General features: G+C 46.1%; 1 protein-coding gene across 1 annotated transcript in view; it reads right to left on the bottom strand.

Moving 5' to 3' along the window:
* Positions 1 to 10,895, bottom strand: part of LGI3 (leucine rich repeat LGI family member 3) — a 31,090-nt gene extending 20,195 nt beyond the window's left edge. The window contains exons 1-2 of the mRNA XM_083454040.1: positions 10,318 to 10,895; positions 1,993 to 2,064 (exon numbers count right to left, since the gene is read on the bottom strand). Of these exons, the coding sequence (XP_083310166.1) occupies positions 1,993 to 2,064; positions 10,318 to 10,514 (269 nt within the window). The 5' untranslated portion in view covers positions 10,515 to 10,895. The remainder of the gene's footprint in view (positions 1 to 1,992; positions 2,065 to 10,317) is intronic.
* Between the last annotated feature and the right edge of the window lie 3,867 nt (positions 10,896 to 14,762).

Raw genomic sequence — 14,762 nt, 5'->3', positions numbered from 1 at the left:
AGCGGGAGCGCACCCCGCCGCGGGGATTCGAACCGCTGACCTCTTGATCGGCAAGCCCTAGGCGCTGAGGCTTTAACCCACAGCGCCACCCGCGTCCCTTATAAAACAATAAAACTATCAGTATGAAAAATGAACAACTTTAAAACTATCAAAAAGTTAAAATAATAATAGAATAAAAAAATAACAATAGAATAAAAACTGATTTAAACTTCCACCACCTTTCTAAATATTTGGGTAGGTTTGTCTAAAGAAAAAATGTTTTTGGCAGGTGCCAAAAAGTACAGCAAAGGCACCTGCATGGTCTCAAGAGGCAGGGACTTCCAAATGGTTATGGTGCCAATTCTGCCAACTGAAGCAGCCCAGTAGGCGTGTGGGGGATGAGGCTCTATTCTAGAGAAGAAAAGTACCAACTAGCAGCTCAGGTGATGCAGAGTTCCTCTCAACTTGTAAAGGAGCTAAGAACTTGCAAGGAATTCCAGTTCCACAAGAGCTATGCTCTGCTTTGACCTAGGAAACTTATTTCATGGGAAGTTATCTTGACTGTGAAAGGAACTCCAGACAGTTTAGTTGAAATGGACAGAAGGAAAACAAAGGCTCATGAAAACCTCATTCCAGTTGGGTGCAAAAGCAATTCTATTAGTGCCTTGCCCTGTGGCATTAACTATACAGTGGTACCTCGGGTTAAGTACTTAATTCGTTCCGGAGGTCCGTTCTTAACCGGAAACTGTTCTTAACCTGAAGCACCACTTTAGCTAATGGGGCCTCCTGCTGCACCGCCGCTGCACGATTTCTGTTCTCATCCTGAAGCAAAGTTCTTAACCCGAGGTACTATTTCTGGGTTAGCAGAGTCTGTAACCTGAAGTGTATGTATCCTGAAGCGCATGTAACCCAAGTTACCACTGTATTGCAGAGTCCAAATTCCAACCACTGCCGTTTCTAAGCTGCAAAAGTTAATGTGTCAAGGCAGAAACGATGTCGTCTCATCTGCTGCCATGGAAAACTCCTGCCCTTTGCCCAATTACAGTGATACTGAATGAATGGGTTTCCCAAACCCAAAACTGACTGTGCAGGCAGTTTTTAAACTGCACCAAAATCCCTATTTTTCCTTAGCTAAAATGCATAAACTTGAGCCATTGAGCAAATGCCTGACAAGAACACAGCTCTCTCTTTTATCAGTTTGTGACGGCAAGGCTGGCCTTGACTCTACCAGTAGAATAGAAACAGACGCGTCTGTGCCTTATCTTATATCCTCACCGCAAAAGACACACAGACCCAGTCTGGGAACAGTGTCAGAGCGTGTTCTTGGAGATGGTGACCTCTGGCTCCAAGATAGGAGTAGGAACAGGAATATCCTTTTATGGTCAGGAGTGCAGGAAGGAAATCCCTTTTATGGTTAAGAGTGCCGGAGCAGGAACATCTGCGTGTACAAGCTGACGTGGCTGGGGAAGGGGGAGAGGGTGCTGGAGGATATATATACTGCATGAAACTTGTCATTTCTTTGGACTTGCTGTGGACTCACCACACAAGTGCCTTCTGCTATCCGGAGAGGAGAATAAACTCTTTCTTTGAACCAACCTTGGTGTCATTTGACTTCCTTCCTCCTGTCCCGGAGCAACGCAGAGCCAATCGGTGAACTCCAATAAGGCTACAGTACCTCAGGTTAGAAACGCTTCGGGTTACAACACTTCAGGTTACAAACTCTGTTAACCAGGAAGTAGTACCTCGGGTTGAGAACTTTGTCCCAGGATGAGAACGGAAATCGCGCAGCAGCAGTGTGGTGGCAGCAGGAGGCCCCATAAGCAAAAGCGTGCCTCAGGTTAAGAACTTAACTTGGGATAAGTCCGTAACCCGAGGTACCACTGTACTAGCCTAGGCAGTCACTCTAGTGGTAAAGTTCTTTGGCTGGCTAAGCAGCGCTGTGACAACTCAGGGTAACAAGAACCCTCCTCCCCAAAGACAAAACCGGGGAAACAGACAGGCAGAGAGACATACAGGAACTGCAGAAACGGGAGGTGCGCGAAGGCGGCTTCTTTGATTTCGCTGAAGTCTGCATTTATCAGGGTCCTGCAGGAGAGGAGAGGGAAAGAGAGAGAAATGCTAAAACGTCTGCTGAAACAGAAGGAGGCAACTGAATCTCACAAAAGGATCTGAGTTTTTCTCTATCTCAGCACTAGAACTTGTGGACACACAATGAAGCTGAATGTTGGAAGATTCAGGAAAGATAAAAGGTATCTTTTGTGCAAAAGATAAAGGCAAAGGACCCTTGGACGGTTAAGTCTAGTCAAAGGCAACTATGGGGCTCCCTCACTTTCAGGGCGAGGGAACCAGCGTTTGTCCGCAGACAGCTTTCTGGGTCATGTGGCCAGCATGACTAAACCACTTCTGGTGCAACAGAACACTGTGACGGGAGCTAGAGCGCACAGAAACACTGTTTAATCTTCCCACCGCAGTGGTATCTATTTATCTACTTGCACTGGTGTGCTTTTAAACTGCTAGGTTGGCAGGAGCCGGGACAGAACAACAGGAGCTCACCCCATCGCGGGGATTCGGACCGCCAACCTTCTGATCAGCAAGCCCAATAGGCTCAGTGGTTTAGACCACAACACCACCCACGTCCTTCGTGCAGGGCAGTGAAAGCATTGAACTCCTGGAGGAAGCAGTGATGACCAGCAACACTGATGGCTTTAGAGGACCAGATAAAGTCAAGAAGGAGGAGAGGGCTATTGATGGCTACCGGCCATAATGGCTGTCCTTTGCCGCTACAGTTGGAAGCAACAGTGCTTCTGAATACCAGTTGCTGGAAACCAGCTTGGGTATGGCCTGCATGCCCTCTGCATGGCGACGTCTGGTCAGCCACTGTGAGAACAGGAAGCTGGACTAGATGGACCACTGGCCTGATTCAGAAGACTCTTTTTAACTTCTTATGTTCTTATGATACACTGAGAGTTTGTGTACCATCGCACTAGAAACATACGTGGATTCCACACCTATGTACCGTATTTTTCGCTCTATAAGACGCACTAGACCACAAGTCACACCTAGTTTTTGGAGGAGGAAAACAAGGGAAAAAATATTCTGAATCTCAGAAGCCAGAACAGCAAGAGAGATCGCTGCGCAGTGAAAGCAGCAATCCCTCTTGCTGTTCTGGCTTCTGGGCTAGCTGCGCAGCCTGCATTTGCTCCATAAGAAGCACACACATTTCCCCTTACTTTTTAGGAGGGAAAAAGTGAGTCTTATAGAGCAAAAAATACGGTAATTGGTCTGTACTTTTATGAGAGAGTGTAGGATTCTGTGGTTCCAGAGAGTGAACAATCTTGAGACAGGGAATAATAATAATAATAATAATAATAATAATAATAATAATAATAATAATTTATTTATATCTCGCCCTTCCCAGCTGAAGCCGGGCTCAGAGCGGCTAACAACAATAAAAGTAACACAGTTTACATAAAATCACAATCAATTAATTGAAATGCATTCTAAAATCAATTCATTCTAAAATCAATTCAAAATCAAATTAATGGCAACCATTAGGCTAGAGTTCTGTGAGGATTACCGAAGGAGGGGGTCAGACTGTGCCTTGCCCAAATGCCAGGTGGAACAGCTCCGTCTTGCAGGCCCTGCAGAAAGATGTCAAGTCCCGCAGGGCCCTAGTCTCTTGTGACATGACAGAGCGTTCCACCAGATCGGGGCCACGGCTGAAAAGGCCCTGGCTCTGGTTGAGGTCAGCCTAACCTCCCTGTGGCCCGGGACCTCCAAGATGTTTTTGTTTGAAGAAATGTTCAAATGTATATATGAAATGTTCATAAATGTACCAACCAAGCACATACATAGATGTGTGGACCACATTTCTGGAGCAGCACAGGAGGACTGCCCTGAAACCATTTTCACTCCCAAACGGAACAAATGTTTTCTCTGCAAGGAGGGAGGAGGTGGGGGAATCTCCCCATTGTCTTTTTGTTCACAAATCCTGTCTTTTAAGGGTATGTCTGTGTATGAATGGGGTGAGCCTGTGACATGGCTCAGGAACTAAGTATTTGTCATTACAAAAAAACTGGCCAGGCTCCCCAGGGTATCCAATCAAGTAAGCATTAACAGGTAACCTGCCAGACAGGAGGTAAACAACACACTCAGATTTCTGTTGTAGACCGCCCTTTCTGTGATGTAGGTATGATGTATCTGGAGGTGGTCTTGGACTCCAAGGCGGGCAATTTAAAATGTCTAGTAAAGGGCAGGCACACCTTTGTTCTGGGTCCTCTTCCTCTCCTGCGTGTGAGGGGAGTACCCTGTTGCAACAGTTCAATAAAGATCAGGCTTAGGAGCTGCTTTGCTTCTTAATACTCTCTGGTTGGCCTCTGTTCTTTTCTCCGACCGATGGAGAACCCACAAAGGACTCTATAAGGGCTCTTGTGTCCCCCATAAGGGAATAAGGTTTACATTTATTACAGCTAATTAAGACCCTAAAAAGCACCCTAAGGGTCTGTCTGCGCTCACCAGCAGGAATCCTTTGTGGAAAGCTAGGGCAGCAAACGTTAAGATAAAACTGATTTGCTTGCAGTGTATGGCTGGGCGTCCGATGACATCCTCCTCAATTACTGTCAGGCTGTCCTACATTCACAGATTTCACGTCGTCTCACTCACTGGCTACAGGCCAAATGCTAAACTGCACATTTTTCTAGCTGGTAGGCGCCAGCCATCAGAATCCTGATAGCAAGTGACTGGTTCGTGCGGACTTGTTTAGCCTTTACTGTAGTTGTTATCTGCATATTTTGAAAATCTTTGAATTATTATTATTATTATTTTAAAAAGTTGTCTCCTGACTTTAGCTCTCAGTAGGCAGAGCCTGGGGCCCCAATCTTGCTCCATTCCACACACACCCCTGAGACTGATCTCTTCTCTCTCTCTCCTCCTCCTCTTCTCCTTCTCCTCCTCTTCTTGCAGTTTCCCTTCTCTTTTATACATAAACTGAGCACAGCCAAATCCCTTGGCAGAGAGGATGCATTTAAAGATCTCTCCATTTGCTGTGATTAATGAAGGGTGGTTGGAGAGAGGCTGGAAAAAACACTTAAACAGATCAATGCGGGCATCAGCCTTGGCACAAAGACAGAGCCAGACGCAGCAGTCTGGGAGAAAAGGGTTAGGAAATGCCAGAAATTCCCAGTGGGAATAGGATGGGGTTGCGGGGCTGCTGAATCAACTCGCAGTCCTAAGGCTTGGTTTCCAGACCTTTGGTCATCTTGGTCACCCTCCTCTGTTCCTTCTGAGACCTTGGTGCCCAGAATAGTCACACTATTGCTTCTCTTGATCTTGACGCTGGACTTCTGTTGATTCGAAACCATCTCTCTCTCTCACACACACACTTGCAGTTTGAAGTGGAATTCTGCCATCTCAGTTGATCACACCTTCGTTCTGCATAAATTGGAATTATCTCATCTTATTATGCAGTATAAATGGGACGCGGGTGGTGCTGTGGGTTAAACCACAAGAGCCTAGGACTTGCCGATCAGAAGGTCGGCGGTTTGAATCCCCGCGACGGGGATCACCAGATTACGAGTCCACCGCTCTGTACCACTATACCACACTGGTATATGACAATAAAAGAGATCCTGGCTCCACACTAGGAATACCGTATTTTTCGCTCTATAAGACACACCAGACCATAAGATGCACCTAGTTTTTGGAGAAGGGAAACAAGAAAAAAGATAGTCTGAATCTCAGAAGCCAGAACAGCAAGAGGGATCGCTGCGCAGTGAAAGCAGCAATCCCTCTTGCTGTTCTGGCTCCTGGGATAGCTGCGCAGCCTGCATTCGCTCCATAAGACGCACACACATTTCCCCTTACTTTTTAGGAGGGAAAAAGTGAGTCTTATAGAGCAAAAAATTTTCTGGCGGTAAATTTTCTGACGGTAAAAGCCACTTGGACAGTGGGACTGACTCCCTCTGAAGGTGGTGGACGCTTCTTCACGAGAGGTTTATAAAACATAAGTTGGATGGCTACCTGTCAGGAATTCTTTAGCTGTGATTTCTGCCTTGGAGTTGGAGTAAAGGGCCCTATGAGTCCTAGTTCTGTCTCTTATATCAGCCTTCCCTCGCCTGGTGCCTTCCAGATGTTTTGGACTACAGTACACATCAGCCTCAACCACCACAGCTGCATGACGCTGGCACCAATAGGAGCTGGCTCATGGCTGATGGGAGTTGTGGTGCAAAGCTTCTGGTGGGGAACCAGGCTGAAGAAGGCAGCCTTGCACACTTTCACATACTCCAGGCTTCTCCATTCAACCCCACAAGCCCCATTTGGTCCACACATGTGCATAGATCCACACCACCAGTTTTACACACCTGAGTGTGCTCACCACGTGAAACAGGCAGGCTCTAGGGCGGCACGTTTATATCGTGCTTCTGAGGTTTCTTCCAGACAGCTGGCTGCTGCCAGTGTAATAAATTATTGCTCTCCTCTTGCAAGCTGTAAGTGGAATTTCAATTGACTTTCCACACCTTCGGGGATTTTGCACTTCCACACCAGTAGATAGGAGAGGAAGATGCAACTGGGTTAGTAGGGTGGGGGTGGGGGGCTCTAAGTGATCCTCACATAAATAAGTAAATCAAAACCTCCATTATTTATTTAGCGCTAAGCATTCTAGTGTGGTTGCCTATTGCTACCCATGAAATGTTAAAGCACAATGCAGATTAAAAAGTGTTTAATTAGCACAAAACCAAATCAGACCAGAAAATCATGTCTAAAACGGTGCTGATGGAAAGAGTTTAATGTTTAAAATCAATGCTATAGTTTTATAGTGCTATATCAGTGGTACTATGGGCAGAAAAGAATTTTAGCACTACTGAAAAGATCGATTTAAAGCAATTAACAGGCTTTGAAATGGTGTCCAGGAAGGTGTTTTGTCTATGAAGACAACATAGAGTTCCCTTCACTCTTTCACCTGGGTCTTAAAAATGTATTGGTGGCTTTTAGCTCATGCTGTAAACAGAAACGCCACTCTCAACACACTACTCCAAGACTAAAATAATGATTTTTGGAAAACGCAGCTCTCAATATAAATGGAGTTTGGATCAACATGATTTACAGCAACCTCGCTCCTTCAGATATCTCGGAGTCCTTTTTAGTGAATCATTGTCTTTGAAGTGGCATACCCAAAGCACAGAAAGCTATAGGGACACCGATGAAGTTTTATTTTACAGAGCGTGGACAGTTGGTTCTTCCAGCATTGAATCTTTTTGGTAAGCAAAGTGATCCCACAAATGCTGTATGGAGCTGAAATTTGGGGCGATGGTGTGAACTCTATTAAAGGGTTAGAAACAGTTCAAAATCAATTTCTTAGGAGATAATTCTCCTTAATCAGCAGAACAACAGCCTCACTTCTATGTATGGGAGCCAGATGATCAGAGCAAGACTGCATCCCATTCAACTATCTGAAAAGATTTACCGTACTTCCTGACCCTGCGAGGTTTTCCAGACCTGTGCTGTATGGGGAACAGCTCTGGTGGAAATCAAACGTTCAGTTAATCCTGGATTACTATTGTGTCCATGAATTGAACAAGTTTTTGAATATGGACAAGAGTCCACTAAGGCTGTACTGGACAGAATCCGAACAGAACCTACAAGAGATTAACTCTTCCAAATGTTCTCTGTGGTTCCCACTCTTAAAACAGGGCATTTTAGAGCCAGTTATTTGTCTAAAAAACTCTTACCTGGTCCATTAAGACCTGCTTTTATTGAACTGTGTTTCTAAGCAATGCCCTCAGCTGTGCTGGAAGGATGTTATAAGATTTCATACGTAGATAGACTCTGTATTTGTAGGCAACCTCATAACTTCATTATTTGTTATATTGCACAGAACCTATATACACAGAACCTAGGATATCATTCTAAATCCTGTTCGTTCAAGAAAGCAATCTCTAACCCCTAGTAAACTGGCGAAAATGTATAATTCGAAGTCAGACACATGCTGGAAAAGTAAAGAAAAAAAGGTACATTCTATCACATGGGTAGGCAAACTAAGGCCCAGGGGCCGGATCCAGCCCAATTGCCTTCTAAATCCGGCCCATGGACGGTCCTGGAATCAGCGTGTTTTTACATGAGTAGAATGTGTCCTTTTATTTAAAATGCACCTCTGGGTTATTTGTGAGGCATAGGAATGCGTTCATTATTTTTTTCAAAATATAGTCCGGCCCCCCACAAGCAGAGGCATAGCAAGCCCAGGTGGTACCTGGTGCGGAAATTATTTTGTCACCCCCTCCCCCCACATCGGCAGCTCGGGGTAGGCTTGGGAGTCGCGGGCGGGCGCCAAATGTCTGCACCCTTCTTACACCTCTGTGCCCCCACCCCTGCGACTCCCAAGTACCCTGAGCCATTGGGGGAAGGGGGGGAGCTATGCCGCTTTGCTGGGGTGCTGGCAAGTTTTAATTTAAAAATAAATAAATTATTTTTTTGTATCTATGACATGTGGAGATGGTTCAATTCTGTTGCATACATTTTAGCATGTTTTCATTTATTGCTTGCAACTACCTCGGTTTTATTTTTGTAACTATGCAAATCTTTTGATGTTGCTGGAGCAAGGATTTAACTATGGGAAGGTGATGAAGATGCCCCTCCTATGTCCCCAATCGATCTGGTTTTCCGAATTTTTGCTTTAAGGTACAGAGCAATGCAGTGATGCGCATTAATGCTTGAATTCTCCCCGTGCAACAAAGGAGCGATGTAAGAGCAAGCGCTGCGCCAGTTCCACCCAGCTGACATTTAATATGGATATTCAGTTGTATTTATGGCATGCAAGCATCCCACATGCTCAGATTGCACCATGGAGTGGCTGTGCGCACTCCCCCCCCCCCGAACTTCCCACATACACAATCATGTTGGCTGGAAACTTACTTTATTTTAAAAAGGAAAGGATAATCAATATTTGTGGGATGCTGAATTTCATTTATTTATACCAGTGCTTAATAAGCATGCTGCAAGCTCACATGGCTCCAACTTTTCACTGCACATGCATTATGTTATTGCACACTGCTAAGAAATTATAAAATTGGGGGGGGGGGGAGAGAAGACCCTGTATGCACTTGGTACATATTATGATTTGTGGTGGAATTGTAAGCTGGTGCAAGATTTTTAGAATTTAATTTTGACAGAAATGATAAATATTACTAAAGAAACTCCTGCTTGCTGTCCAAAATGAATGTTACTGGATGTTTTTGACGATACCGGTGTAGATATGTTGTCAAAAGAATTGGTCTTTTGCATGATCTTGGCAGCTCAAATAGAAATTGCAACAAGGTGGCAAACAGCCTAAAATCTTACACTTACCACTCACTCTGGAATATGGCTATGATGGAGAAAATTATTCATAATCCCCACTTGATCACTGCAACGAAAAGCCTGGCTGAGCTTTCACAGATCTCACACCACAGAGAGAACTTCTATATCACCTTAAGGTTTATGATATAACCAGTTCAGCTTCACGTCATTAAAGGCCGACAAGCCAAGGCGAGCGTCAAGAGTCAAGGCTCTATAAACCAACACAGCCACTGCCTTGCATTTGCATGTAGAGCTGCCATTAAGGATCATGTAGCCCAGCTGGTCTTTTCACCTGCAAGAAGCCATCTATAGGCAGTGCGGCATAGTGGTTAGAGTGTTGGACTAGGACCTGGGAGACCAGGATTCGAATGTCCACTTGGACACAAAGCCCTCGGGCCAGTCACTCACTCTCAGCCTAGCCTACCTTACAGGGTTGTTGTGAGGCTAACATGAGGACGATGAGATTTATGTATGCCACCTTCAGCTCCTTTAGCAGGGACATGCGTGTAATTCATCATCATCATCTATAGAACCCCCCTCTTTCTCGAGGGGCACACAAGCCATTCCCCAGCTGGGAGGCAACATCTGGAAATGGACTTTCACAGGAGACCAGTCTGAAGATGCTGAAGATGCAGACCTTTGCTCCCAGTGCTGTCTGTGCTCACCCAGGCAATCTAACCCCTCACTTATGATCCCTCATGCCTGACATCTGTCCAGTGGCGTAGCGTGGGGGGTGCAGGGGGGCCCGGCCGCACTGGGCGCAATATCTGGGGCTTAGGGTTAGGGGGCGCAAATCCACGGGTTAGGGGGCGCAAATTATTTGCCTTGCCCCGGGTGCTGACAACCCACGCTACGCCACTGCATCTGTCTCTTGGACACCAGCCGGCCCTGTTCCACCCGGGGACACCATCTCCACATGCTCCTGAACCCCTATTGCATAGCAGCCCGTCACCCACCCACCCACCAAGAGACAGATGTGCGCCCCCCCCCCAGTCCCCATCCACTTACAGCGAAATGACATCCCGCGGCAGGCTCTTGGGGATGGCCTTGGAGTCGACGCAGAAGGCTGTGTCTCTGGTGCAGGAGCAGCTGGGCGGGCAGGGGGGAGGCCTGGGGGCTTTCCGGCAGGTGGCGGGCAGCCAGAGGCAGGCCAGGCCCAGGAGGAAGAGGAGGAGAAGCTGCCCCAGCCTCTGCAGCTCTGCCATGGCCTTTTCCTGGGGGAGAACCAGCCTTCCAAGGCTGGGGATGGTGTCCCCAGGGAGAAGCGGGCGTTTGCAGCAGCAGCAGCTGAGGAGGAGGATGCAGGAGCAAACCGAAGTCTCCGCTCGCCTCCTCTACAGCTTCTGGTTCCTCTTCTCTGTGTCTGCAGGCTGCTGCAAGCTGCTGGGAGCTATCTCATCCCTGCAGGAAGCTGCGCTCCTCCGCCAGGCGCGATGGAGAGACGCGCACAGCACGAAAGCACCAAGTTCTGGACTGATCACTGATGGGGAGGGTGGATGAATGAGCGCATCGCTGACTGGATGCAGCCTCGGCCTGGGGGTTGTCGCGGCGCCCGCGGGAGGCGGGTCGTGGAACAAAAGGTCGGCTGCACGTGGGAATAGAGCGCAGCAGCAACAGCAGTAGCTGCTGGAAGGAGCTGTCCATCTTCCGCAGCCGGGGAAGCCTCCCCAGGCCAGGAGAGAGAGGGAGAAAGAGGCTGAAGAAAGGTGGCCAGCGTCTCGGCACGCCTGGCCGTGCAAGCTGTTAAGCCGGCACTTGGTTGGGGTGCTTTTCGGGGTGAAGCAGAGTGGGGTTGGAGCTGCGGACCTGGGTTGCTGACAGAGAGCTCAGGAGCTTTGTTGCATTGGTTGCATTTCATAGAATCAATGCTTTATTTCCCCTGGGGGGGGGGAGTTTAGGAGTACTCTCGTTTTCCTACTCATATTATAATTTTGTTGTTTAGTCGTGTCCGACTCTTCGTGACCCCCTGGACCAGAGCACGCCAGGCAATCCTGTCTTACGCTGCCTCCCACAGTTTGGTCAAACTCATGTTTGTCTCTTCGAGAACACTGTCCAACCATCTCGTCCTCTGTCGTCCCCTTCTCCTTGGGCCCTCCATCTTTCTGCCCCTCAATGAGGCCAAACTTAGATTCACAAAATGTTTAGGGGCATGCACACCCCTGCGTCCCCCCAGAAAAAAAGCACTGCATAGAATCATAAAACTGTAGAGTTGGAAGGGACCCCAAAGGTTCGCTAGTCCACCCCATGCAATGCAGCGTGATAAGAATTTTAATGTACCAACCAAGCACGTACATAGATCAGCACAGGAAGACCGACCTGAAACCATTTTTGATTCCCAAACTGACCAAATGTTTTCTCTGCAAGGTCAAAAGGAAATGGAAAAGCCTCCCTATTGTCTTTTCCTTCACAAATCCTGTCTTAAGGGTATGTCTGTCTGTGTTTGAATAGGGTAAGCCTGTGACCTGGCTCAGGAACTAAGTATTTTCTCCTCCATTCAAGCTCAGGTTGTCGTTTAGTCGTGTCCGCCTCCCCTCTTCTTGACCCCCTGGACCAGAGCACGCCAGGCACTTCTGTCTTCCTGCCTCCCGCAGTTTGGTCAGACTCATGTTTGTAGCTTCGAAGACACTATCCAACCATCTCGTCCTCTGCCGTCCCCTTCTCCTTGTGCCCTCCATCTTTCCCAACATCAGGGTCTTTTCCAGTGAGTCTTCTCTTCTCATGAGGTGGCCAAAGTATTGGAGCCTCAGCTTCACAATCTGTCCTTCCAGTGAGCACCCAGGGCTGATTTCCTTCAGAATGGATCGGTTTGATCTTCTTGCAGTCCATGGGCCTCTCAAGAGTTTCCTCCAGCACCATAATTCAAAAGCATCAATTCTTTGGCGATCAGCCTTCTTTATGGTCCAGCTCTCACTTCCATACATCACTACTGGGAAAACCATAGCTTTAACTATACGGACCTTTGTGATGTCTCTGCTTTTTAAGATGCTGTCTAGATTTGTCATTGCTTTTCTCCCAAGAAGTAGGCGTCTTTTAATTTCGTGACTGCTGTCACCATCTGCAGTGATCATGTAGCCCAAGAAAGTAAAATCTCTCACTGCCTCCATTTCTCCCCCTTCTATTTGCCAGGAGGTGATGGGACCAGTGGCCATCATCTTCGTTTTTTTGATGTTGAGCTTCAGACCATATTTTGCGCTCTCCTCTTTCACCCTCATTAAAAGGTTATTTAATTCCTCCTCACTTTCTGCCATCAAGGTTGTGTCATCTGCATATCTGAGGTTGTCCTCTGCTTATATACCACCAGCGAAGAGAATCCACATCCTCTAAAGCAGCCTTTCTCAACCTGTGGGTCCCCAGATGTTGTTGAACTACAACTCCCATCACCCCTAGCTAGCAAGGCCAGAGCTCAGGGATGATGGGAGTTGTAGTCCAGCAACATGTGGGGAGAGTCTAAAGGGAGTCCATTCCACTGCTGAACAGCTCTTACTGTCAAAGTTCTTCCTGATGAATATATTTATATCCTCCCTTTTTTCTCCCAGAAAACAAAATGGTGTGCATGGTCCTCCCTTCTTCCTTGTTTAATCCCCACAACAACCATGTGAAGTGGGTTAGGCTGAGAGACAGTGTCTGACCCCAAGGTCACCCAATGATCTTCATGGTCAGCTGGGGAGATTTGATCTCTGGGTTCCCAGATCCTAGTCCAGTGCTCTAACCACTATGCCACACCGCCTATAGTTGAGCAGTGGAATTTTTGGTCCCATTGCAAGGAGGGAACCCTGAGCTGCATCTCTTTGAATTGTGGTTTAGTGCAACCCTGTCAATCGTTGATGCTGGATTTGAACTCAAGACAGAAGGCAGTTGCCTGAGTACTGCTGAGCCACTTAAAAAAATAATGAGATATTTGGTCTTTCTGGATAGCTCAAATAGAACACATTAATTGAGCAAGAACTACATATTCACATAACTTGTTTTCTCACTCTTTCACACTTGATGCCCTCTTTACTTCAGTACACAAAACTCGCTACAGAAATCAGCAGATGTGTTGTCATTTCACAATGGGTCACGGGTAGGTTTTTCTATAAATACAAATTTACTTGCGAGTCAGTAGAACTTACTTCCAAACTGACATGCATACGATTTCACTTCTGGTAAAACTGTGCCTAAGAATAAGAGATAAACAATTTGTCTACATAGTTCAGCTGAACACCAGAATGAACTTGCTATTGGACATATCCAGTAACGTATATATGAAAAGGCCCCTATTTCATATTTGCATTTCTAACAGTCTGGGCTGTACTTACTGCTGCAAGCGAACTCAAAACATCCAGGGCAGAGAGACAGGGAAACCTCTGGCCCTCTGTATATTGCTGGACCCCTCAGTCCTCATCCCTGACCCATCGGTCATGCAGGCTGGAGCTTATGAGAGTCTGAGTATCATGTAGTGTGTGTATAATTTCGATTGCACACATTCAAAAATAACATACTAGCCTATTAACATATAGACATACTAGCCATATTAACATACTAGCCTATTGGAGCAATGGATCCAAACTACAAGAAAGAAGATTCCACCTAAACATTAGGAAGAACTTCCTGACAGTAAGAGCTGTTTGACAGTGGAATTTGCTGCCAAGGAGTGTGGTGGAGTCTCCTTCTTTGGAGGTCTTTAAGCAGAGGCTTGACAACCATATGTCAGGAGTGCTCTGGTGGTGTTTCCTGCTTGGCAGGGGGTTGGACCTGATGGCCCTTGGGGTCTCTTCCAACTCTATGATTCTATGATTCTATGATTAATAATAATAATAATAATAATAATAATATACCGCCCTATACCTGGGGGGTCTCAGGGTGGTTCACAGATGTCGGATATTAATGTTTAGCATATTTACAATGCAATCTAAGTTACAGGTGCCACATAACACCTGTAATAATGTAATCTTTTAGTGTGGCCGCTATCAGGCTGTCACTGCACTTTTCAGCACCTGCTAAAAACATTTTTGTTTAGACAAGCCTGTCCAGGTATTTAGAAGGTTGATGTGAGTTTAAATCTGTTTTTAGTCTATTGCTATTTTAACTGTTCAAAAGTCTTAAATTATTGCTGCCAAGTCTTCTTATGGATGATTTTTTAAATCTTTTTTTCTTCTAATTGATGAGGTTTTATCTTTTCTGTAGACTGCTTTGAGGGTGTACAAATTTTGCGACATAAAAAGATATGCAAATTTGCTGCCTGTTCTGTCCTCTTTTTTGGTGATGGCATTTTTATTATTATCATCAAATGACTAATAATAATAATAATAATAATTTATTTATATCCCTCCCTCCCCAGCCGAAGCCAGGCTCAGAGCAGCTAACAACAGTAAAATAATACATTATAAAATCAGTTCAAATCAAATTGATAGCAACCATTGGACTAGAGTTCTGCAAAGAATTACCAAATTACCAAAGGCCTGGTGGAACAG

Source organism: Podarcis tiliguerta (genome assembly GCF_965153285.1).
Source record: "Podarcis tiliguerta genome assembly, chromosome: 8".
Classification (NCBI taxonomy): Eukaryota; Metazoa; Chordata; class Lepidosauria; order Squamata; family Lacertidae; genus Podarcis; species Podarcis tiliguerta.
This window is presented reverse-complemented; position numbering and strand designations above follow the sequence as displayed.